At 40.5% G+C, this 23,549-nt stretch overlaps 1 protein-coding gene across 1 annotated transcript in view; it reads right to left on the reverse strand.

Moving 5' to 3' along the window:
- Window positions 1–23,549, reverse strand: part of MIA2 (MIA SH3 domain ER export factor 2) — a 127,965-nt gene that overhangs the window by 87,017 nt on the left and 17,399 nt on the right. Inside the window, 4 exon segments of the mRNA XM_082275861.1 lie at window positions 4,862–4,965; window positions 7,060–7,221; window positions 14,057–15,574; window positions 19,140–19,278. Coding sequence (XP_082131987.1) covers window positions 4,862–4,965; window positions 7,060–7,221; window positions 14,057–15,574; window positions 19,140–19,278 — 1,923 coding nt within the window.

Below are 23,549 nucleotides of genomic sequence, written 5' to 3' on the forward strand. Positions count from 1 at the left end.
TCCCACTCCTGAGTCTGAATTCTTTATAACAGTGCTTCTCAACCAGGGATCCGTGGAACCCAAGGGTTCCTCCAGAGGTTGCTGGGGGTTCCTTGAGCAATGGGCAATTTCTGCCTCTCAGGATAAGTTCCCACTGACACCAATGATATTTTTAGCTATCTGTAATGGGGTAATTCTTCCCAATGACCACAAATGTAAGGAGCATTCTTCCCACTGACCACCATTGTAAGGGGCATTCTTCCCACTGACCACCAATATAAGGAACATTCTTCCCACTGACCACCAATGTAAGGAGCATTCTTCTCACTGACCACCACACTAATGTATTATGAGTTGTAGATATAATCATTTTTAGCAGAGGTTCCCCAAGACCTGAAAATTATTTCAAGGGTTTCTCCACTTTGAAAAGGTTGAGAAAGGCTTATATAGTGGATATTGCAATGACCAGACAATGGATGGCGCCATACCGCACCAGCCCACCCAAATGTTTACCAAGAGTATCTGTTCATCAAAGGAACAATGCAATGTATTGGATCCAGGAACGGCAATGGAGACCTTCACCCACCAATAGTGACTTCCATCATAGTACCCAGTTTGGCTTTCTCTTCTACAGAGTCTAACTCCTGAGTCTGAACTCTTTATAACAGTGCTTCTCAACCAGGGATCTGTGGAACCCCAGGGTTCCTCCAGAGGTTGCTAGGGGTTCCTTGAGCAATGAGCAATTTCTACCTCTAAGGATAAGTTCCCTCTGACACCAATGATATTTTTAGCTATCTGTAAGGGGGTAATTCTTCCCAATGACCACAAATGTAAGGAGCAATCTTCCCACTGACCACCAATGTAAGGAGCATTCTTCCCACTGATCACCAATGTAAGGAGCAATCTTCCCACTGACCACCAATGTAAGGAACATTCTTCCTACTGACCACCAATGTAAGGAACATTCTTCCCACTGACCATCAATGTAAGGAGCATTCTTCCCACTAACCACAAATGTAAGGAGAATTCTTCCCAATGACCACCAATGTAAGGAGCATTCTTCCCACTAACCACAAATGTAAGGAGAATTCTTCCCACTAACCACAAATGTAAGGAGAATTCTTCCCACTGACCACCACACTAATGTATTATGAGTTGTAGATATAGTCATTTTTAGCAGAGGTTCCCCAAGACCTGAAAATTATTTCAAGGGTTTCTCCACATTGAAAAGGTTGAGAAAGGCTTATATAGTGGGTGTTGCAATGACCAGACAATGGATGGCGCCATACCGCACCAGCCCACCCAAATGTTTACTAAGAGTATCTTTTCATCAAAGGAACAGTTGCAATGTATTGGATCCAGGAATGGCAATGGAGACCTTCACACACCAATAGTGACTTCCATCATAGTACCCAGTTTGGCTTCCTCTTCTACAGAGTCCCACTCCCGAGTCTGAACTCTTTATAACAGTGCTTCTCAACCAGGGATCCATAGAACCCTAGGTTTTCTCCAGAGGTTGCTAGGGGTTCCTTGAGCCATGAGCAATTTCTGCCTCTCAGATAAGTTCCCACTGATGCCATGGATCTTTTTAGCTGTCTGTAAGGGGGTAATTCTTCCCAAAGTCCACAAGTGTAAGGAGCATTCTTCCCACTGACCACCAATGTAAAGAGCATTCTTCCCACTGACCACCAATGTAAAGAGCATTCTTCCCACTGACCACCAATGTAAAGAGCATTCTTCCCACTGACCACCAATGTAAAGAGCATTCTACCCACTGACCACCAATGTAAAGAGCATTCTTCCCACTGACCACCAATGTAAGGAGCATTCTTCCCACTGATCACCAATGTAAGGAACATTCTTCCCACTGATCACCAATGTAAGGAGCATTCTTCCCTCTGACCACCAATGTAAGGAGCATTCTTCCCACTGACCACCAATGTAAGGAGCATTCTTCCCACTGATCACCACACTATCGTATCATGAGTTTTAAATATAGTAATTTTTAGCAGAGGGTTCCCTGAGACCTGAAAATGAATTCAAGGGTTCCTCTGTGTTGAAAAGGTTGAGAAAGGCTGCTTTATAACATAAAATAAATAAAAGGCGCCATTATACCCCATCATAATGACCATGATGAGGGATCTCCCTGCCCCAGTCACTTACACATACAAGAAACAACACAACCCAGGCCCATCTACCCCTGAAAGAAAGGACTGACCCTGTATATCTAATGAGTACAGTATATCACCTTGTTTCCAAGCAATGAGCCTTTGAAGAAAGGGGGAATCACGAAGGAGAAATAAACAATTTGCCGTATGTATTAAGACACATGTGGTTCATTTTGTTGTGAATTACAAAAGTAATGATTTTAAACAAATACAAAATAATAAAATAAAATTTTGGACGAAACTCAAAAACGAATAGTTTTTGAATCAAGTTTGAATTTCCAAAGACAATAAAATAGAATAGAAAAGGAAATAGAAAAAAAAGAAGAATATAATAGAAAATAAAACAATAGAATATAAAAGAGTAAAAACAGAACAGAATAAAAAATAAAAGAATAGAAAAAAATAGAATAGAAAATAAAGGGATAGAATATAAAAATAAAAGAATAGAGTAAAACAGAAAAAAATAGAATAGGAAATAAAAGAACAGAATAAAATAGAAAATAAAGTTATAGACTAGAATAAAATATAAAGAATATAACCATCTTCTGAAATTCGAATTTCAAATAGAATAAATTTGAATTTGAATACAATAGAAAATAATAGAACAGAAAAGAACAGAACAAAAAGAATAGAATAGAATAAAATAAAATAAAAAGAATATAACCTTCTTCCAAAATTTGAATAGAATAGAAAATAATAAAATAGAATAGAATAGAACAGAAAAGAAAATGATAGAAAATAAAAGAATAGAATAGAAATAAAAAAGAATATAATAGAATAGCATGAATATAACCATTTCCCAAGACTTGACTAGAGTAAATTTGAATTCAAACAGAATAGAAAAGAATAGATAAGAATAGAAAATAAAGACTAGAGTAAAACAGAATAAAATAGAATATAGAATAAAATATAAAGAATATAACCATCTTCTGAAATTTGAATTTCAAATAGAATAAATTGGAATTTGAATACAATAGAAAATAATAGAACAGAAAAGAATAGAATAGAATAAAATAAAAAGACTATAACCTTCTTCCAAAATTTGAATAGAAAAGAAAAGAATAAAATAGAGTAGAATAGAAAATAAAATGATAGAAATTAAAAGAACAGAAATAAAAAATAATAGAATAGAATAGAATAGAATAGCATGAAAATAACAATTTCCCAAGACTTGAATAGAATAAATTTGAATTCAAACAGAATAGAAAAGAATAGATTAGACTAGAAAATAAAGAATAGAGTAAAACAGAACAAAATAGAATAGGAAATAAAAGAACAGAATAAAATAGAATAGAAAAAAATAAAAAAGAATATAACCATCTTCTGAAATTCGAATTTCAAATAGAATAAATTGGAATTTGAATACAATAGAAAATAACAGAACAGAAAAGAATAGAATAGAAAAAAAAAAAGAATAGAATAGAATAAAATAAAAAGAATATAACCTTCTTCCAAAATAGAATAGGGAAAAAAAGAACTGAATAAAATAGAATAGAAAATAAAGTTATAGAATAGAATAAAATATAAAGAATATAACCATCTTCTGAAATTCAAATTTCAAATAGAAAAAAATGTAATTTGAATAGAATAGAAAATAATAGAATAGAATAGAAAAACATAGAAAATAAAAGACTAGAATAAAATTAAAAAAGACTAGAATAGAATAGAATGAATATAACCATTTCCCAAAACTTGAACAGAATAATTAGAATTTAAATAGAATAGAAAATAATAGATTATAATAGAAAAGAAAAGAATAAAACAGAATAGAAAAGAATAGAATAAAATGGAATAAAACAATAGAATAGAAAGAATATAACAGTATAACCCATTTCCGAAATTTGAATTTAGAAGAGTATAAATTTGAATTAAAAAAGAATATAATATCATAGAAAATAATAGAAGAGAAAATAAAAGTATAGAATAGAAAAACAATAGAAAAGAATAGAACGGAAAGAATATAACCATCTTCCAAAATAAGAATTTTATATAGAATAAATTCAATTTTGAAGGGAATTCGATTGGAATGCAATTTGAATCTAAATTAAATAGAATTTGATTGGAATCCGAATTTAAATCAATTGGAGTTTTCCGCATTCAGTCAAATCGAGTTAAATTTGACTGAATTCGGAAAATTCAAATTGGTTCAAATTCAAATAAATGAAACGAATTTCGAAAACGAATTCAGCAAATTTAACGAATTTAATGAAGGGAATGTATGTAAATAACGAAACAAAACGCAACTAAAACAATTTTTTTTGTTCTGCACATGCCTAGTAAGAATGCTACATAGTTAATTAGGTTGAAAAAAGACACAAATCCATCTAGTTCAACCAACATGAAAAAAATAAAATAAAAAAATAACACACACACATAGGAAACCTCCATATATACAACCCTATACTCACAGTTGATCCAGAGGAATGCAAAAAAAACCCAATAAAGATTGATTCTATTTGCTCCAGCATTGAAAAAAATTCAGTCAACAGGCAATAAATATTCCCTGATGTCCCAAACATTTACACAACCGTCACAGATAATCCCCATGTTTTGCCTAATAAGCTTATTTCCTATTAACATCAGCGCCATCTAGCGGTCATATTAATGCAGTATCTTCCTGATATTCTCCAACAGAAAAAAATATTATAAATACAGCGTTATGGCCACTAGATGGAGCTGGTGATTCTGCTGAAATAAAACAAATTGTGCATTACCTTCCTGACATGACTTGTATATGTTGAGCGGACAGGAGCGATGATGTCATTGTAGCTTTCTTGGCATTGCAGCCATATTTTCTTCAGGAAAAGCATAATTTCTGCTGTAGTAAAGGTACAATAATGTCAGATTTTTACTATCTAATTTTTTTTCGGTGTAGCAAAGACAGTAACAATAAACTGACCTAAATTCTTTACTGACATCATCATATACAAGGAAATTAGAATTTTTATGCACAATAACAAGCAGTATCTCAGTCTGATGTCACGGGCAACTGAATTTTTTTTGTTGGGCCAAAGCCTTTAAAAATAAAACAAAAAATGACATAATAAATATTTTAACCACTTGTCTATCGAGGCAATTTTTAAAATGTTCACACATATGGTAAAATCAGCATTTTTTGTTAGAAATGACTTTATATATTTTCTGGCAGTTGCCACTTTTTTAATGTTACACGGTATTTGCATATTGTCAGAAAAAAAATACACTAAAATGGTTTCTCTTCAGATCAAATAAATCTTTCGCCTTTTACTAAAGATTTCCATGGAGAGGAACAACTATGAGTTTTCAATAATTTTGTGAGGCCTGGTCACTGACCCGGCTAAAAAAATAAAAATAAATATATAAATAAAATAAAATGAATTTTGGTGCAGACACAATATTATACCCACATTTTTGGTAAAATATAAATGATGGGGTTGCATAGAGTAAAGAGATACCAAACATGTCATGTCTCAATGCATGCATCTGTAACAATGCCAGATTACAAAATAGGCAGTGTGGGCCCCACACTGTTAAAGGGCCCCCATGACGACGGATCAATGAAAATAATATTGATTTGAAAATCACAATAAGGGCTCTTTCACACGGGCGGTCCGATCAGATCCGCCTGTCAGTTTTTTAGGCGGATCTGATCGGATCCTCCATGCAGCTCTATGGGGCAGCGGGTGTCAGCGGAGACACCTCCGCTGACACCCGCTGCCATCCGCATCCGATCCTGTCAATGAAATCTGGACAGATGGAAACCCTATTTTTCCATCCGTTCAGTAATCGGAGTGGATCGGATCTGATGAGAGCGGACAAGCGGTCCGCTCTCATCCGATCCCCCATAGAGGGCAGCGGGGGCTGTGACACCTCCCTCTCCGCTCTGCAAGCGGAGACGGAGCTATCATCCGCCCGGCTCAGCGGGGATCGCGGATCGATCCCCGCTGAGCAACACGGATCCGCCTACGGAGGCGGACCGTGTGAAAGAGCCCTAAAGCTTTCTTAAATTGTTGACAAAGATAAAGAAAAAATGTATCAACTCAAATAAATTAAAACTTTACATTAAAGACTATAGAGAAAATCCTGTATTACATTAATTACAATAATACTTTCTATTGAATGTACCCAATACCAATAACTACTTAAGGACCAGGACTTTTCTGGCACTTTTTGTTTACAAGAAAAAATTTGTATTTTTTGCTAGAAAATTAATCAGAACCCCCTACTCTATTTTTGCGAGATACTATATATATATATATATATATATATATATATATATATATGTGCATGTGTTTTTATAAATATATATAAAAACGAGTACACCACTCACATTTTGTAAATATTTTATTCTATCTTTTCATGTGACAACACTGAAGAAATGACACTTTGCTACAATGTAATTAAGTCAGCTTCCCTGGACCTATGGGTTCAGCTCCTCTCAACCGCTCCTCTGGCCCTCAGGACGACCTCCTGAGACCGCATGGCACCTCTACAGAGGAGGCTCCCTCCCCCCTCCCTCCAGGACTCCGCTCACCAACAAAAGAGCCCGAGCACATGTGCTCCTGGCATTTATACAGTATCCCGGCATGCACCTGCCCTCTGCCAATCAAAAGCCCATGCACCCATTCATCAGGTTTCTTCCCACTGTCCAACATGCCTCCCTATTGGACCAGCGTGAAACACTCTCCAGACTGAATGAATGGAAGACTGGCGGCATCTGGTGGTAGAAAGGAATTACTGCGAGCGGCAGCTTCAGAATGAAGGTAGGTATTGCAGTGACCAGGATTATTCTTTTTAATTGTACATATAGTCGGATATAAAATTTGTTATTTTTAAACTATTTTTTAGCTTCTTAGTAGACACTGCAATATTATCCCAAGATAAAACAAAATAAATGTAGTGTACTCTTCCTTTAAAATTCGAATTAATTCACCTGCAGAGGGCAGCACAGGGTAAGCTGAGGTTGTATGTAGGATGTCCTCACAATGCTCCTCTGTAGACTGAGCGCTCCTCATGGGCTGTCCTGCTCTATGCTGGGCTGTGCAGTATCCGTTGGCTGATTGCTCCTCAGATCCGCATTGGTCAGTCACTTCTTCTATGATACAGAAAATATTTTTTTTTTATTCATTTTTTTTTTTTTTAATTCTTCACACCAAAAACAGTAACAAGCAGTCTAAAGCAGGGGTCTCCAAACTTTCTAAACAAAGGACCAATTTACTGTTCTTCAGACTTTAGGGGGGCCAGACATTGATGTGAGTGGGAGGAATAATGCTCCATCATTGGTGTCAGTGGGAGGAATAGTACCCCATTGTTGTACCCCAATAGTACCCCATTGTCCGTGGGAGGAATAGTGCCCAATCGTGGTGTCAGTGGGAGGAAAAGTGCCCAATTGTTGGTGTCAGTGGGAGGACTATTTCCCAATTGTGGTGTCAGTGGGAGGGAAAGTGCCCCATCATTGGTGTCAGTGGGAAGAATAGTACCCAATCATTGGTGTCAGTAGGAGGCAGTGTTAATTTTGGCAGCAAATTTCAATTTAGTTTTAGTCTTAGTCTTAGGACTAAAATGGCATTTTAGTTTTAGTCCTATTTTAGTCTTCTGCAAGTGTTTTAGTTTTAGTCGTATTTAGTCGACTAAAACTCCAGTATATTTTAGTCGACTAAAACGCCCTACATTTTAGTCGACTAAAACTCATTTTAGTCGTCTATAATCAAATGGGTGTAGTTCAATTGTAATTTGTAATGCATTATTTAAGCATTTCTCTACAATTTCCAAACTCATTATATACTACTGCTGGTCCTGGAGTGAAAAATCTAATATGTTATTATTTATTCTTTGAGCATGCACCAGTGTTAATTTTTGGCAGCAAATTTCTATTTAGTTTTAGTTATAGTCTTTTGACTAAAATGCCATTTTAGTTTTAGTCGTATTTTAATCTTAAGACTAAAATGCCATTTTAGTTTTAGTCGTATTTTAGTCATCTGAATTGTGTTAGTCGACGAAAACGTTTTAGTCGGTTTTAGTCGACGAAATTAACACTGGTAGGAGGAATAGTACCCAATTGTTGGTGTCAGTGGGAGGACTGGTGTCAGTGGGAGGAATAGTGCCCCATCATTCGTATCAGTAGGAGGAATAGTGCCCCATCATTGGTATCAGTGGGAGGAATAGTGCCCCATCATTGGTGTCAGTGGGAGGAATAGTGCCCCATTGTTGGTGTCAGTGGGAGGAATACTGCCCCATTATTGGTGTCACTGGGAGGAATAGTGCCCCATCATTGGTGTCAGTGGGAGGAATAGTACTCCGTTGTTGGTGTCAGTGGGAGGACTTGTACCATATCAATGGTGTCAGTGGGAGGAATAGTACTCCATTGTTGGTGTCAGTGGGAGGAATAGTGCCCCATCATTGGTATCCGCAGGAGGAATAGTACCCCATTGTTGCTGTCAGTGGGAGGACTAGTTCCCAATCGTGGTGTCAGTGGGAGGAAAAGTGCCACATCATTGGTGTCAGTGGGAAGAATAGTACCCCATCATTGATGTCAGTAGGAGGAATAGTGCCCAATTGTTGGTGTCAGTGGGAGGACTAGTGTCAGTGGGAGGACTAGTGCCCCATCATTAGTATCAGTAGGAGGAATAGTGCCCCATCATGGGTATCAGTGGGAGGAATAGTACCCCATCATTGGTGTCAGTGGGAGGAATAGTGCCCCATTGTTGGTGTTAGTGGGAGAAATAGTGCCCCATTATTGGTGTCACTGGGAGGAATAGTGCCCCATCATTGGTGTCAGTGGGAGGAATAGTACTCCGTTGTTGGTGTCAGTGGGAGGACTAGTTCCCAATCGTGGTGTCAGTGGGAGGAAAAGTGCCCCATTGTTGGTGTCAGCAGGAGGAATAGTGCCCCATTGTTGGGGTCAGTGGGAGGACTAATGCCCCATCATTGGTATCAGTGGGAGGACTAGGGCCCCATCATTGGTATCAGTGGGAGGACTAGGGCCCCATCATTGGTATCAGTGGGAGGAATAGTACCCCATTTTTGGTATCAGTGGGAGGAATAGTGCCTCATCATTCTAAACAAGGGACCAGTTTACTGTTTTTTAGACTTTAAGGGGGCCAGATGTTGGTGTCGGTCGGAGGAATAGTGCCCCATCATTGGCGTCAGTGAGAGGAATAGTGCTCTATCGTTGGTGTCAATAGGAATAATAGTACTCCATAGTTGGTGTCAGAGGGAGGAACAGTACACTATCAATGGTGTCAGTGGGAGCAATAGTGCCCCATCATTGGTGTCAGTGGGAGGAATAGTGGCTGTAGCGGAGCTCCAATACCCAGCCTAGGTGTCTCTGCTGTATATTCCTTGAAGCTGAGGAAGAACTAACATATTCAAGGCAAAATCCCCCCCCCCCCCCCCCAGTACCTGGACGATACACAGTTCTGGGAGTCAACAACTACTTTTATTCAGCCACAGCTGGCTTTTATATGATTCCCCATGCAAGGGGTTTCTTAAATAATTTTCCAGGGACATTACCCACTGGACCTGAGAGGGGATTAGGGACAAGTAAGGATTTCACAGACTCCTCCTCTGTGCCTGCATGATAATTGCGTAGGAACAACCAACACAAACAGTATTCTGCTTTCCCACCAGAAACGAACAGATGACAGTGTTTCAATCAACCTGAGCCATCATCAAGCTCCTGAAGTACAATACACATTATTATAAGTGTAAACACACCCCCCACAGTAGCCAATAGGTGAGTAAATCAGCATAATGACAATGGCCGGAGTAAACAAAATTTTGTAAAATGACACAAAGATATATTCAACTTTCCAACAGTAGACATTTTTTTTAGGAAGGGCTGTTGGAGAAATCCCCCCTCCCCTCTAGCAGATAATCCACATACACATATACATCCCACAATAGGTTGATCCCAGGGCAGACAGAAACAATAGAACAATGGGATACAGGCACTTAACAATAACAAACCCCACATATAGTGTCTGTCTTTCATTCCCAGTGACGATGACTACCTTCACAGTGGCCCATTATTGGTGTCAATAGGAAGAATAGTGCCCCATGGTTGGTATCAGTGGGAGGAACAGTGTCGCATATCAGCGAGAGGAACAGTGCCTCAAGGGCCAGATAAGGGCAAAAAAAGGGCCACATCTTGCCCTGGAGCCACAGTTTGGAGACCACTGGTCTAAAACAAACTTCTGCCTTTTGAACTGTCTAGGATAACCATAGGCAGGTGACAGGTCCTCTTCTTGGAGACATGCAGTATTTTACTGATTCACTCTATTCTTTATAAATGAAAAACATTCATCCTGGAGAAAAAATATCCTAACAATTATAAAAAATGAATCAATAAAATGCTACTTCATGGCCACTAGATGGAGCTGATGACAATAGGAAAAGTTGTATTTTATTGATTTGTTACTTATAATTGTTTATAGGATATTTACTCTCCAGGTTGAATATTTTTTTCATTTATAAAGAATAGAGTGAATCAGGAAAATACTGCATGTCTTCAAGAAGAGGACCTGTCACCTGCCTATGTTATCCTAGACAGTTAAAATACTGCATTATAGCCACTAGATGGAGCTGAGGATCATAGTAAATAGACCTTTATTTCCTATGATCATCAGCCCTAAATAGTAACTCTAACATAGTATTTTATTGATTCGTTCTTTATAATTGTTTATAGGATATTTCCCCTCCAGGTTGAATGTTTTTATAAAGAATAAAGTGAATCAGGAAAATACTGCATTATGGCCACTAGATGTAGCTGGTGATCATAGGAAAAGTTGTATTTTATTGATTTGTTCTTTATAATTGTTTATAGGATATTTTCCCTCCGGGTTGAATGTTGTTCATTTATAAATAATAAAGTGAATCAGGAAAATATTGCATTATGGCCACTAGATGGAGGTGAGGATCATAGCACATAAACCTTTATTTCCTATGATCATCAGCCCTATCTAGTAACTCTAAAGAAGTATTTTATTGATTTGTTCTTTATAATTGTTTATAGGATGTTTTCCCTCCAGGTTGAAAGTTGTTCATTTATAAAGAATAGAGTGAATCAGGAAAATACTGCATTACGGCCACTAGATGGAACTGAATATCCTAGTAAATAAACATTTATAATAACCACTAGATGGAGCTGATGATCAAAGGAAATACATATTTATTTACTATGTTTGTCAGTGCCATTTAGTTCCCATAATGCAGTATTTTCCTGATTCCCTCTATTCTTTCTGAATAAATAATAAATAAATAATATATTTATATAATAAATAATATTTGGCCTGGAGTGAAAATATCCTAATAACAATGATAAAGAATGAATCAATAAAATACTACTTCAGGGTCACTAGATAGAGCTAATGATCATAAGAAATATATTATATGTGGTAGATTAATGTAAAACCTGTTCAGTCCTTTATGTTATATAAGTTATGAAGACCTATATATAAGGTTTATAAGATATTCTGTTATTCCATTCTTGATGCTACATTTTGTAATGTTATACCTTTTTTTCTACTAAATAAAGCACTATATTGAGGAAAAAAAAAAAGAAATAAGTATTTATTTTAATAACAATTACAGAGGATGAATAAATAAAATATTACTTTATGGCCAGTAGATGGAGCTGATGATCATAGGAAAAAGGTATTTATTTCCTATTATAATCAGCTCCATCTAGTGGTCATAATGCAGTATTTCCCAGATTCACTATTATGATTGAATAACATTCTTCCTGGGGAGGAAATAGCTTATAAGCATTCAATGTTGCCCCTAATCGCACAGAACAAATTTGCGTGCAGTTTTGCAGGATAAATAGCTCTGAAACGTTATATAAATACACCCACAGTATGAAAAAGGCTCTAAAAAAATAGGTGTTGGAAGACCAAGATGCTACGCCAAGACAGAAGTGGCTATAAGATCAGAGGTGGGATCATTGGAAGTGCTTACACCTCAGTCCTGCATCACTACAACTCCTATCCACCTCAGTCCTACATCACTACAACTCCTATCCACCTCAGTCCTACATCACTACAACTCCTATCCACCTCAGTCCTGCATCACTACAACTCCTATCCACCTCAGTCCTACATCACTACAACTCCTATCCACCTCAGTCCTGCATCACTACAACTCCTATCCACCTCAGTCCTACATCACTACAACTCCTATCCACCTCAGTCCTGCATCACTACAACTCCTATCCACCTCAGTCCTGCATCACTACAACTCCTATCCACCTCAGTCCTACATCACTACAACTCCTATCCACCTCAGTCCTACATCACTACAACTCCTATCCACCTCAGTCCTGCATCACTACAACTCCTATCCACCTCAGTCCTACATCACTACAACTCCTATCCACCTCAGTCCTGCGTCACTACAACTCCTATCCACCTCAGTCCTGCGTCACTACAACTCCTATCCACCTCAGTCCTGCATCACTACAACTCCGATCCACCTCAGTCCTACATCACTACAACTCCTATCCACCTCAGTCCTACATCACTACAACTCCTATCCACAACGGTAATATTAGTTTCCTTTCGGATTTGTTTGTGAAGTTAATAATTTAGTTTCATCATTATTTATTATGTTAGAATGATTCCTTTTTAGAATTTTTTTGTATATTTGGATTCGTTTCATATATTCATTATTTTCAAATCGATTTGAAATTCACATTTTGGAAAACGGCCATATTTGTTCCATTTTATTCTATTCTATTCTAATCTATTCTATTTTTTTCACTTTTATTTCATTCTATTCTGTTCTGAGGTATTCTAGTTTTTCTATTCATTTTTTTTATTCAATCCTTTTTATCTTATTTCTTTCTTTTCTATTATTTTCTATTCTGTTTTATTCTATTCTATTCAACTCTATTCTTTTATATTTTATCTTATTCTATTCTTTCATTTGCTATCGTACTATATACTATTTTTTTATATTCTATTCTATTCTCTTCAACTCTATTCTTTTATATTTTATCCTATTCTATTCTTTTATTTGCTATTATATTATATACTATTTTTTTATATTCTACTCTATTTTATTCTTTTCTGTTCTAAGCTATTCAAGTTTTTCTATTAAATTTTTTTTATTCTATTAATCTACATTTTATTCCTTTCTTTTATTCTATTCTTTTCAACTTTATTATTTTATATTTATCCTATTCATTTGCTATTATATACTATTCTTTTTTTATATTCTATTTTTTTTTTGTATTCTCATCTTTTTTTATTTTATTTTATGGTATTCTAATCTTTTTTTATTTTATTTTATGGTATTCTAATCTTTTTTTTATTTTATTTCATTTTATTCTAATCTTTTTTTATTTTATTTTATTTTAATTTTATTGTACTCTAATCTTTTTTTATTTTATTTTATTGAATTCTAATCTTTTTTTATTTTATTAGAATTCGGATAATTAATTTCATTATTATTATTACTATTGTGATTGAAAAATTTGCATAGATCCGAATAATTAAAATTTCCTCCGAATTTCGATTCATAACGAAAGGAATCGCACATGTCCACATTCATATCCACATATCCACATCCACATATCCACCATTAAGTACAAAAAATGGCTGGTTGGTGGTAGATAAGGATAACAGTTGTAAGATGTGAGGAAATGCGGAACGCTGCTCTGCAAAACTCTGCTATGCAAAATCCCTAGCTGCATTGGGGACATGGACAGAAGGGGGATATAGAGAGCAGCAGGATCAGCCAGGTTTTTTTGCAGAATACAGAAAAGTAATCTCATAGTGACTGGGTGAGTATGAACAGCATGTAAGACACCATTTATTGATCGTTTTTTTCTATGATTGTCGGTTTAATGACACTTTATTTGTCACCGGTGACATTTAATAAATTCTAACTGAGGCAGCCCTGCACCTACCCACATATGTTATGAGCTTTACCTGTAGAACGAACGGGGCTACTTTTAGTGTTTTCTTCCACTTTGCCTGAAGTGGATTCTGAATTAAAATGAGCTCTTATGGTCTCTAAATTAACATCGATGGATCTGTCTTGTTTGATCTCTTGGGCTTCCTCTGGGCTGGCTGATCCTGCAGCAAGGTCGACCTTCTCAAGAGAAGATAATTTAGTATTTGCCCCTAAACTAAGTTCTTCATCGGTTTTTAACACAGATAAAAGTTCCTGTCTTGAATCCAGATTGGGATCCAATTTTCCTATTACTTCCGATGTTGGACTATCTATTTCTTGAACATTATCCTCTAAATGTAATTGGTTTTCCATTTTAGAAGAATCTTCTAGGGGGTGTACTGAGTCGATATTCAGCTCCTCTTTGAGTGTTCTTTCAAATTCATTGGCAACCAGGTTGTCTGAATGAATATCTTGACCATTGTTCGTTTCAATAAAACCTCCTCTTGAAGGCTTTGTTTCACCAGGAATGGAATTCTGGTTATCATTTGATAGGTCCAAATTCATGATTGATAAGTCAACATCATGATTTGTCTCCGAGGAATTTGCTTCTTCTGTCATCACCTGGTCTTTATCATCCTTCCCTAAATTGATCACATTTGACACAACGGATTTAAACCAGTTGGTTGACTCATGATTGGTCTTAACAGGCTTTGGATCTTCTGGCTTCTCCTGGAACTTTTTATTATCCTCCTGTTCTGGTATTATAATTAATTCCTGTTGCTTAACGACCTCCAAAATGCCATCAGTATTGCCAATGGTGGACTCGTCAGATCCACGTTTATCTGTTTCAATGAATACGGTGGAATGTTCTACGTCGGCATTCAAGTTTAATTCGTTCTCATGCTTTGACTCTTCCATTGTTGGTTGGTCAACTACCGAGGTCTCAGTTTTATGTTTGGTATCGCTTTCTGTAGAGTTGCGTTGAGTAGGACTCGCTTGTTTTGGTATCTCACTGCTTTCAATTTCATCTACACTTTGGGAAGGGACTTCTTTCTCTATTTCATTTTTGGCCCCGAAACTCAATACATCTTTGATGGCGAAGTTGAACCATTTTGGTTTTGCCTCTTCAGGGTTTTTGGTTTCTTGGTTTTCTTGCTCAGCCTCCCGAGGAGTTGAAGAAGGATTTTCTTCTTCTGTTTCAGCCACAGATTCTTCATTTGCAAATTGGCTTCTTGTGATCGATGTTTCCGTCTCGCTCTGTGTGTTCTTTTCTCCGAAGGGTAGAAGCTTTTTCAGCCGGCCACCGAACCAACCAGAATTTTCTGGCTGAGAGACCTCAGGCTCTTTGGTTTGTACCACATTATGTTCTGGAATTTGTTCTGCCAGAAGGCCCTCTTCATCTACATGTTCTGCTTTGGCTGTGTTGTCTTGTTTATCATGTGTACTTCCCATCCCAAACCAACCTGCAATGCCAGATGGAGCCCAAGGTGGTTTGTCTGTAACATCTTCAATGGGGCTGATGCTGTCTTGTAAATCCTCAGTTGAGATGCCACCTGAAAATTAAGAAAATACAAAATAGATATTTAATGTTATACACTCAGGGCTTTTTTTCAGCGGGAACGAGGGAGAACGCAGTTCCGGCACCTTCAGGACTGAATGTATGTAATGGCAAGGGGTGCTGGAGGTGTGCTGCAGGGTCTATTGATGCTGGTTGCTGGGGATCTATTGTCACTGGAGGGAATCTATTATTGCAGGGGGGTCTGTTGCTGGGGAGATCTTTTGTTGCTGGCAGGGGATCTATTGTTGCTAAGGGTGGGTCTTATGTTGCTGGGGGGTCAGTCATTCCTGGGAGGGATCTACTGTTGAGGAAGAGGTCTATTGTTGCTTCCGGGGGTCTATTGTTGCTGAGGAAGGGGGTTGTATTTTCTTGTAGGTGGTCCATTGTTGCTGGGGAGGGGGGTTTATTCTTCCAGAGGGTCTGCTGATGCTGGCTGCGAGGAGATCTGTTGTTGCTGCTAGGGAGGGGGGTGTTTTGTTGTGAGTGGTCCATTGTTGCTGGCTGCAGGGGACCTATTCTACTAATTGTCTTGTTATCATTAACAAGCTCAATACAAATTAGTTAGTACCACAACTGTTACTGTATTATCTAAAAGGGGTGGTCTTCGGAGGTGGGTAATGGGTGGAACCAAGAAACGGTGCTCGGGGGTAGGTAGGGGCGGAGACAAGGGATGACTTGAAAAGGGGGAGTTCTGGCACCTATTGTCTGAGAAAAAAAGCCCTGATAATACACTATACCACTGATGGCGAACTTTGGTACCCCAGATGTTTTGGAACTACATTTCCCATGATGCTCATGCACTTTGCATGTAGTTGAGCATCATGGGAAATATAGTTGCTAAACATCTGGGGTGCCAAGGTTTGCCATCACTGCACTATACCATAATAGAGTTCCAAGAAAATCTAGTTTGTTTTGGACAGAGCAATTGTAGGGCACTCTCCGTGGGAGCCGCTGGTGAATGCAGACCTATCTTCCCCCTCAGAGCACACACAGCCAGGGACACAGAATTTTCTTCTTTATTCCAATGGCTCAGAAAACAGTCTATTTCTTTTTAGGGATTTTATTGGGAATGATGAACAGGGATAGGGAGCATGGGATAAACCGAAAACTGTAGAACTGGATGACTTGAACACTTCTCTATTTCTGGCTGCACGGCACAGAACTGCTAGCTGCACCACACAACGTTGCTGGCTACACTGCACACACTGAATGTCCCACAGGATCTCTATACTGCTGGTGACCTGTTCTCCTTTCAGAGGTAAAATCTACACACAGTCACTTTTCTTCAGCACTGGGGGTCATATATTCACTTAGCCACAGGACCATTGGTTGCTTCCTGCCGATATCTACCAGGCTCTTCCTACTGAGGGAGATATAGACTCAAACCACCATAGGACAGCTGGACTAATTTCCACCAACTTCTTCCTGACTCTCTCTAGTTAGCTTCCTCTAGACTCAACTTGATCTCTGGACATGGATCTGCAAATAGGCCCCCCAGCTAAGCCTAGCTGGGACCTCTGTGTTTTCCTCAAGGCTTCTCTAGGATCCTGCACCAGGGGGCAGAGCCCCCTCACAGGGGTCTCCTCCTGCAGGACTGGATCCAGGAACACTGCACTTGCTGCTCAGGCCTAAGACTATTTATGGGCTCTCCCACCCCCTTCTGGGCCCACCTCCCCAGGGATTGGCTGGAGTTTCATAAATATTCAGGCTGCCTGCTCTGTTCTTCCTCTCACTATATCTCTAGAATGCTCTAGAGCAGTTGTCTCTAAACTGCAGCTTGGGGGCCATATGTGGCCTTTTGCTTGATTTTATCCGGCCCTTGGGGCATTATTTCTTCCACTGATATCAAAATGGGGCATAATGTCCCCTCTCTGATACAAGTGAAGGTGCACAATTCCTCCCCTATGATCCCAACAATGGGACACAATTCATCCCAATGACACCAACGATGGGGCATTGCTTTGGCAATTGATGATGTCGGGACCTTTTCTACTCCCAATGGCCAGAGTCAGGCCCCCCTAAAGTCTGAAGGACAGTAAACTGGCCCCCTGTTTAGAAAGTTTGGAGACCTCTTCTCTAGAGAACACTCTAGGGAAGTAACAGAACAGCAGCCTGTGAAACACTGAGCAGCCCTAGATAATCAACCCCTGCTCCACTGATTACAGGGGAGCCAACTAAATTTACCTAGCAGCCTGCTCTACACTAGGAGGGTGCTACACAAGCAATGGTGAAATCTTCTGTTGCTGTTTGCATTCTCATAAGGGAGACCTTGCAATTTTTTTTCTTCAGAACACTGAAAGTACACCAGGTTATTATGATGAACCAGACCCTCCCATTCAGAATCCATTTGCACAGGACATGGGGAAACAAACAGCAATTTCTTCAGAGTGACAAAAGGTAGGAATCTGCTTCAAAGTTTGTTAAAATCCCTGCAATGTACATAGATCACCCAAAGGGGAGAGTTTCTTCTTCAACAAAAGTGGAATTACACTTTAACCGCTTGCCGACCACCGCACGACTATTTACTGCGGCAGTCAGCCCCCTACAGGCAAAACGACGTAGGGCTACATCGCTCGCCCACGAGCCTCTAGGGGGCGAGCACGCGCCGCCGGAGGCACACTCCCGCCCCGCTCGTTCCCTGCCTTCCCCGCGCGAATGACCGGCGGCTCCGATGTCCGCCGGTCACTCGCAATCTCCCGCTGGAGAGGGAGAAAGGCAGGCGGCTGATGTAAACAAAGCCGTCTGTCATTCTCCCTGAAGTAACTGCAGAGATCATACGATCCTGCTATGTAGGATCGTATGTCTCTGTGGTAACATCACAAGCCCCCCCCCCCCCACAGTTAGAATCACGCCCCTAGTGATACATTTAACCCACTCATCACCAATAAAGTTAACCACTTCCCTGCCAGTGTCATTTTTACAGTAACAGTGCATATTTATAGCACTGATTACTGTAGTAATGTCACTGGTACCCCCAAAAGTGTCAAAAATGTCAGTCAAGGGTCCGATCTGCCTGCCGCAATGTCGCAGTCTCGCAAAAAAAATCGCAGATCGCCGCCATTACTAGTAAAAAAAAAAAAACAATAAACATGACATAAATCTTTCCCGCAGTTAGTAAACGCAATAACTTTTGCGCAAACCAATCAAAATACGCTTATTGTGATTTTTTTTTACCAAACATACGTAGAAGAAAACAAATTGGCCTAAAATGTTAAAAGAAATTTAGATTTTTACATTTTTTGGGGGGGAATTTCATTTAAAAAAAATGTGAAAAATATTGTTATTTTTTCAAAATTGTCGCTCTTTTTTTGTCTATGGAGCAAAAAGTAAAAATCGCACAGTTGATCAAATACCACCAAAAGAAAGCTCTGTTTGTGGGGAAAAAAGGACATCAATTTCATTGGGGTACAAAGTCGCACGATCGCGCAATTGTCCGTTAAAGTCACGCAGTGCCGAATCGCAAAATAGGCCCTGGTCTTTGAGCAGCCAAATCCTCCGGGGCTTAAGTGGTTAAGTATGTCTGTGCAGACATCTAAACTGACTTTTACAATCTGAGCTACCTTCTGATGATGTCTTCTCTTTACTTTCTCTTCCTGAATGATCCATGAAGTCTTCTTCATTTTCTCTGAACTTATGAAGAACGCTGTCTTCATTCTCAAAGACATATTCACCTCCATCCAAACACACGAAATCAATTTCCTGGAATATAAATAGACACATAGAAACCAAATTCCATTATTAAGCTCAACTCTTGTGATCAATGGCTAGACTGACGACCTTTTAGCCTTTTTGATTCAATTAGTCCCTCGCTGTAACCTGTATGGTAGGACTCTGGAAGGCAATGAAGCTCTGTGAGAGAAAGTATTAAGCGCAGAAATCATTGGATTTAACCCTTTTGATGACAGAGCCATTTTTAAGTCTTTTGCACGCAGGTAAAAATGGATTTTTGTAAAATCTTACCGTAAAATCCTTTTCTCTTAGCTCATTGACAGACGTAGTCCTCGGTGATACAGCACCTTCGGGTTATGTTGCCTCCACAGGAGTAGGACTAGACAGGAAATAAAATGCTCTGGCCACACCCTAGGGGCAGTCCCAGAGGGTATATCCTCTCTCTCTCTGCCTCAGCAAATCAGTTATGTCATAAAAGCAGTCTTTAGAGAATTTAACCCAACCCAACTCAAAAAAACAGAGGGGCGGGGACTACGTCTGTCAATGAGTTAAGAGAAAAGGATTTTACGGTAAGATTTTACAAAAATCCATTTTTCTCTATCGCTCATTGACAGACGTAGTCCTCGGTGATACAGCACCTTCGGGAAGTCCCAGAGCAGTATCACAAATGAGGGGTGGGAAAATGGAAATCAAATCCAAATCTAGAAGGCCCAACCGGTGCCAACTAGAAGTTTACAATGCTCATCCTTCATGATGAGACTCAACAAAAAAATTTTTAAACAGAAAAAAACCCCCGAGGTAGACCACCTGTCTCCTCAAATTGCGGCCTGCAAAACCTTGCGGCCAAATGAGGCATCCGCCGATGCCATCACATCAATTTTATAAAATTTTGTAAAGGTATGTACCGACGACCAGGTGGCCGCATTACATACCTGGACCACTGACGCCTGATGGCGAAAGGCCCAGGAAGTACTGAGTGCTCGAGTGAAGTGCGCCCTAACAGGGAACGGAGGATTCCGACCCTTAATAGAATAAGCCTGTACCACCGTCTGACTGATCCATGTAGATATGGTCGCGGCAGACACAGGCAACCCCCTTCAAGGGCTATCCGTGATCACAAAAAGTGAGTCCGTCTTACGAAAACCACTTTAGGAAGGAAGGATGGATTCGGAAGAAGAACCACCTTATCCCTATGAACCACCAGATCTGGGGAACGACAGGATAATGCGGCCAGTTCTGACACCCTGCGTAGAGAAGTAATGGCCACCAAGAAGGTCACCTTCTGGGAATGTAAGCAAGGGAATCTCCCTAATATCTTCAAAGAGAAGTTTCTGAAGAACCGACCACACTAAATTAAGATACCAGGCGGTAAGGGTGCGCGCACTGGCGGAGCCAGATGTCGCACCCCCTGGATGAAATTCCGCACCAAGGAATGATTAGCCAAAGGTTTCTTGAAAGAAGATTGCTAACGCCGAAAACCTGACCCTTGATAGTGCTCAAGGATAGTTTCTGCTCAACCCCTTGTTGCAGACAGACCAAAATTCGGGTCACCGAATAGGTCTGTGGGGGAAATCCAATAGATTCACACCATGCAATATAAGACTTCCATGTGCTGGAAGTCGCTTTCCTTGCTTTAACTGGAGGTAGGAATAACTGAAGCTGACACTCCCTTGTCCTTCAGTACCTGGGTCTCAATGGCCAGGCCATTAAGCCAGCGACTGTAAAGCAAGATGGAAGATCGGTCCCTGAGACCGCAAATCCTCCCTGAGAGGAAGTCTCCAAGGAGCGTCCACGACTAGCCTCGCCAAGTCGGCGTACCAGGCTTGACGAGGTCCATCCAGAATTTCCAGAATAACTGGAATTCCCTCCACCTCTATCCTGCGAAGAAGTTCCCGCAGCAACTTGAGAGGATGGAAGGCATGCCGTAGCTGATACTGCCCCCACGGGGCGATCAGCGTTTCTGCTGCGTCCGCTAGAGGATCGTGGCGCGAGCTACAAACCTCCGCACCTTCCTGTTAGGCCAAGGTGCCAACAGATCCACATCCGGGATGTCCCAATGAAGGGACAGCTAGGGAAAAAACCTCTGGATGAAGAGGCCATATGCGATTGGATCCGAATCGGGCTGCTCTAGAGCTGCTCGATCCAGTAAATCAGACAAATCTGATCGCTCTCAGTTCCGATACCCTTATTGGTAATCTGGATACTATCGGAAGAAATTACTTCCCCTGGTTGAGCATCGGAGACTTCCTGGTCCGCTCGCTCAACCGGATCCGATTGTCCAGGGAATCGGAATTCTGATTCCATTAAAAAAGAATCTCCTTCAGGAGAATTCGGGTATGAGACTGGGTATACGGTACTGCCTCTAAGAAGGCCACCATCAGTCCCAGCCAATTGACGGACAGCAACATCCGAATCGTTGACTGAACCTTCTGGAGTTTCCCAGCAAGGAGAAACTCTCTTGCCCAGGATGTATCCAACCTTAGGCCCAGATAGTTCAGTCTCCTGGTGGGAACCAGGGATGATCTTTGGGAAAGCGAAAAAACGCTGATGTCCTGCGATGATGGGGATATAAAGATAGGCATCCTATATGTCTATGGACGCCAGGAAATCTCTTTTATGCAGGGAGGCCACCACTGTACGGATGGACTCTATTTCTTCCCAAGTCCAGATTTGGACGCACCTTGCCCTCTTTCCTGGGCATTGTGAATAGGTTCGAATAGAACCCCTGAAACCGTTCAATGTTAGAAGGGCAGAATCGCACCGGTGGAAGTGATCGAAACTCGATCCTGTGTCCTCCAGAAACCGGTGAAGACATCCCCCCCCCCACCCCAGAGATGGGTAGGGGCGCATCAGGCTATATTCTTCAGGCTTGGCTGAGCCGGACTCTTTGTTTACCCGACCAGCGCCCTTAGAAACCCCTCTAAAGGGGCTTTGGAGGGTTTCGCCTTATCGCCCGCCCTCGCGGAACAAACAACTCTATATGAGCAGAAAAGGAAGGTCCTCGTTAGTTACAAGGTCTTTTTATCCTAACAGTCTGTGGCAAGACAGCAGGTGGTACCGTCTATCCTATAAAGAGGAATTCCTCAAACGGATAGCACCTAGCCATGCGTTTGGAAATAACAGGGGTTCGTTTCAAAACGACCCCATTTGGGTAAAGGAAAATCCTTCGCCCTTTTGGTAGGCTAACAAGTACCAAAAAGGAATCTCAGTCTCAGCTACCTCTGCCGGTGTAACCTCAAGACTAAAGGTTTCCCGGACGGACACAACTAGTGCATCCACCACTCTTGTGCTATGGCGGAGGCAGAAACGTGCTCCTCACTGCTGAGGAGATATTACCTGAGACAACAGCCCCCTAAGAGGGACCTGCAACTGCATTGACCAGTTCCGAATCCGTATCTGAAGTATCTGATAAACAATAGGGGTAGGCGGGGGTCGCTACTTGACCCCCGTCCCTGACAGGCCACCTCCACCCGGGATACCAAAGACTCCAAAATTGCCGATAATGCATTAAAAACAAGTGGGGTACTGGAGGGTCCTGCGGCCACCTTGAGGGGATCAGGTGGGGATACCTATGCGGCAGGGTCAATGATTATACAAGACACTTGCCAGCGACAAAAAATGACAAAGTCATTGTGTCCCCCAGTCGCAACAGCGCCCCTCAGTGTTACCTGCCTTTTTGGACCCCACAGAGAGAGAGACAGACCCCAAGGCTCATCCCTGATGCACAGAAGTTTTCATCAGCTTGCTCAGTGCTTGTCTTGTTACAGACAGGAAGTCTTTGGCCCTATTTCCTGGGTAAAAGAGGCGGCTCCGCCCCTTAACACGCCTGCCGGCTCCTCCCCCTGGCTCCATGAGGTGTTTGAGTCACCTCAAACATGGCCGCCCCCATGCTGGAGACATGAGGGTACACCAAAATGGCGGCCTCGTGCGATCTACCAGACAATGGCGGCGGCCTGCACAGAATAGCGGCATGTCTGCAGAAGGATCTCGGCCTCACAACCCTTCACCCTCATGGTGGTCAGCGTGGTCGGAGGTACCGGACCCTAGCGGGCCGTATGCGGTCCGCTGCTTAGCTGGAGGAATGATCTGGAATGCAGTATACATGTATAGACATCGCCCTGTGGCTACTGACAGGTAGGATACCTTATACTATCACAGTAAAGTTCTAGTACTGCCACTGACTACAATCATTTACACATCTTTACAATTAGATTGTCAGCTCCCAAACCAAGCCTCCTGGCTTCTTGTACACAAAAATCACACTCAATTAGGGGGATCTGTGACATGTTATAGGATAGAGG

Source organism: Pelophylax lessonae (genome assembly GCF_965119305.1).
Source record: "Pelophylax lessonae genome assembly, chromosome: 13".
Taxonomy (NCBI): Eukaryota; Metazoa; Chordata; class Amphibia; order Anura; family Ranidae; genus Pelophylax; species Pelophylax lessonae.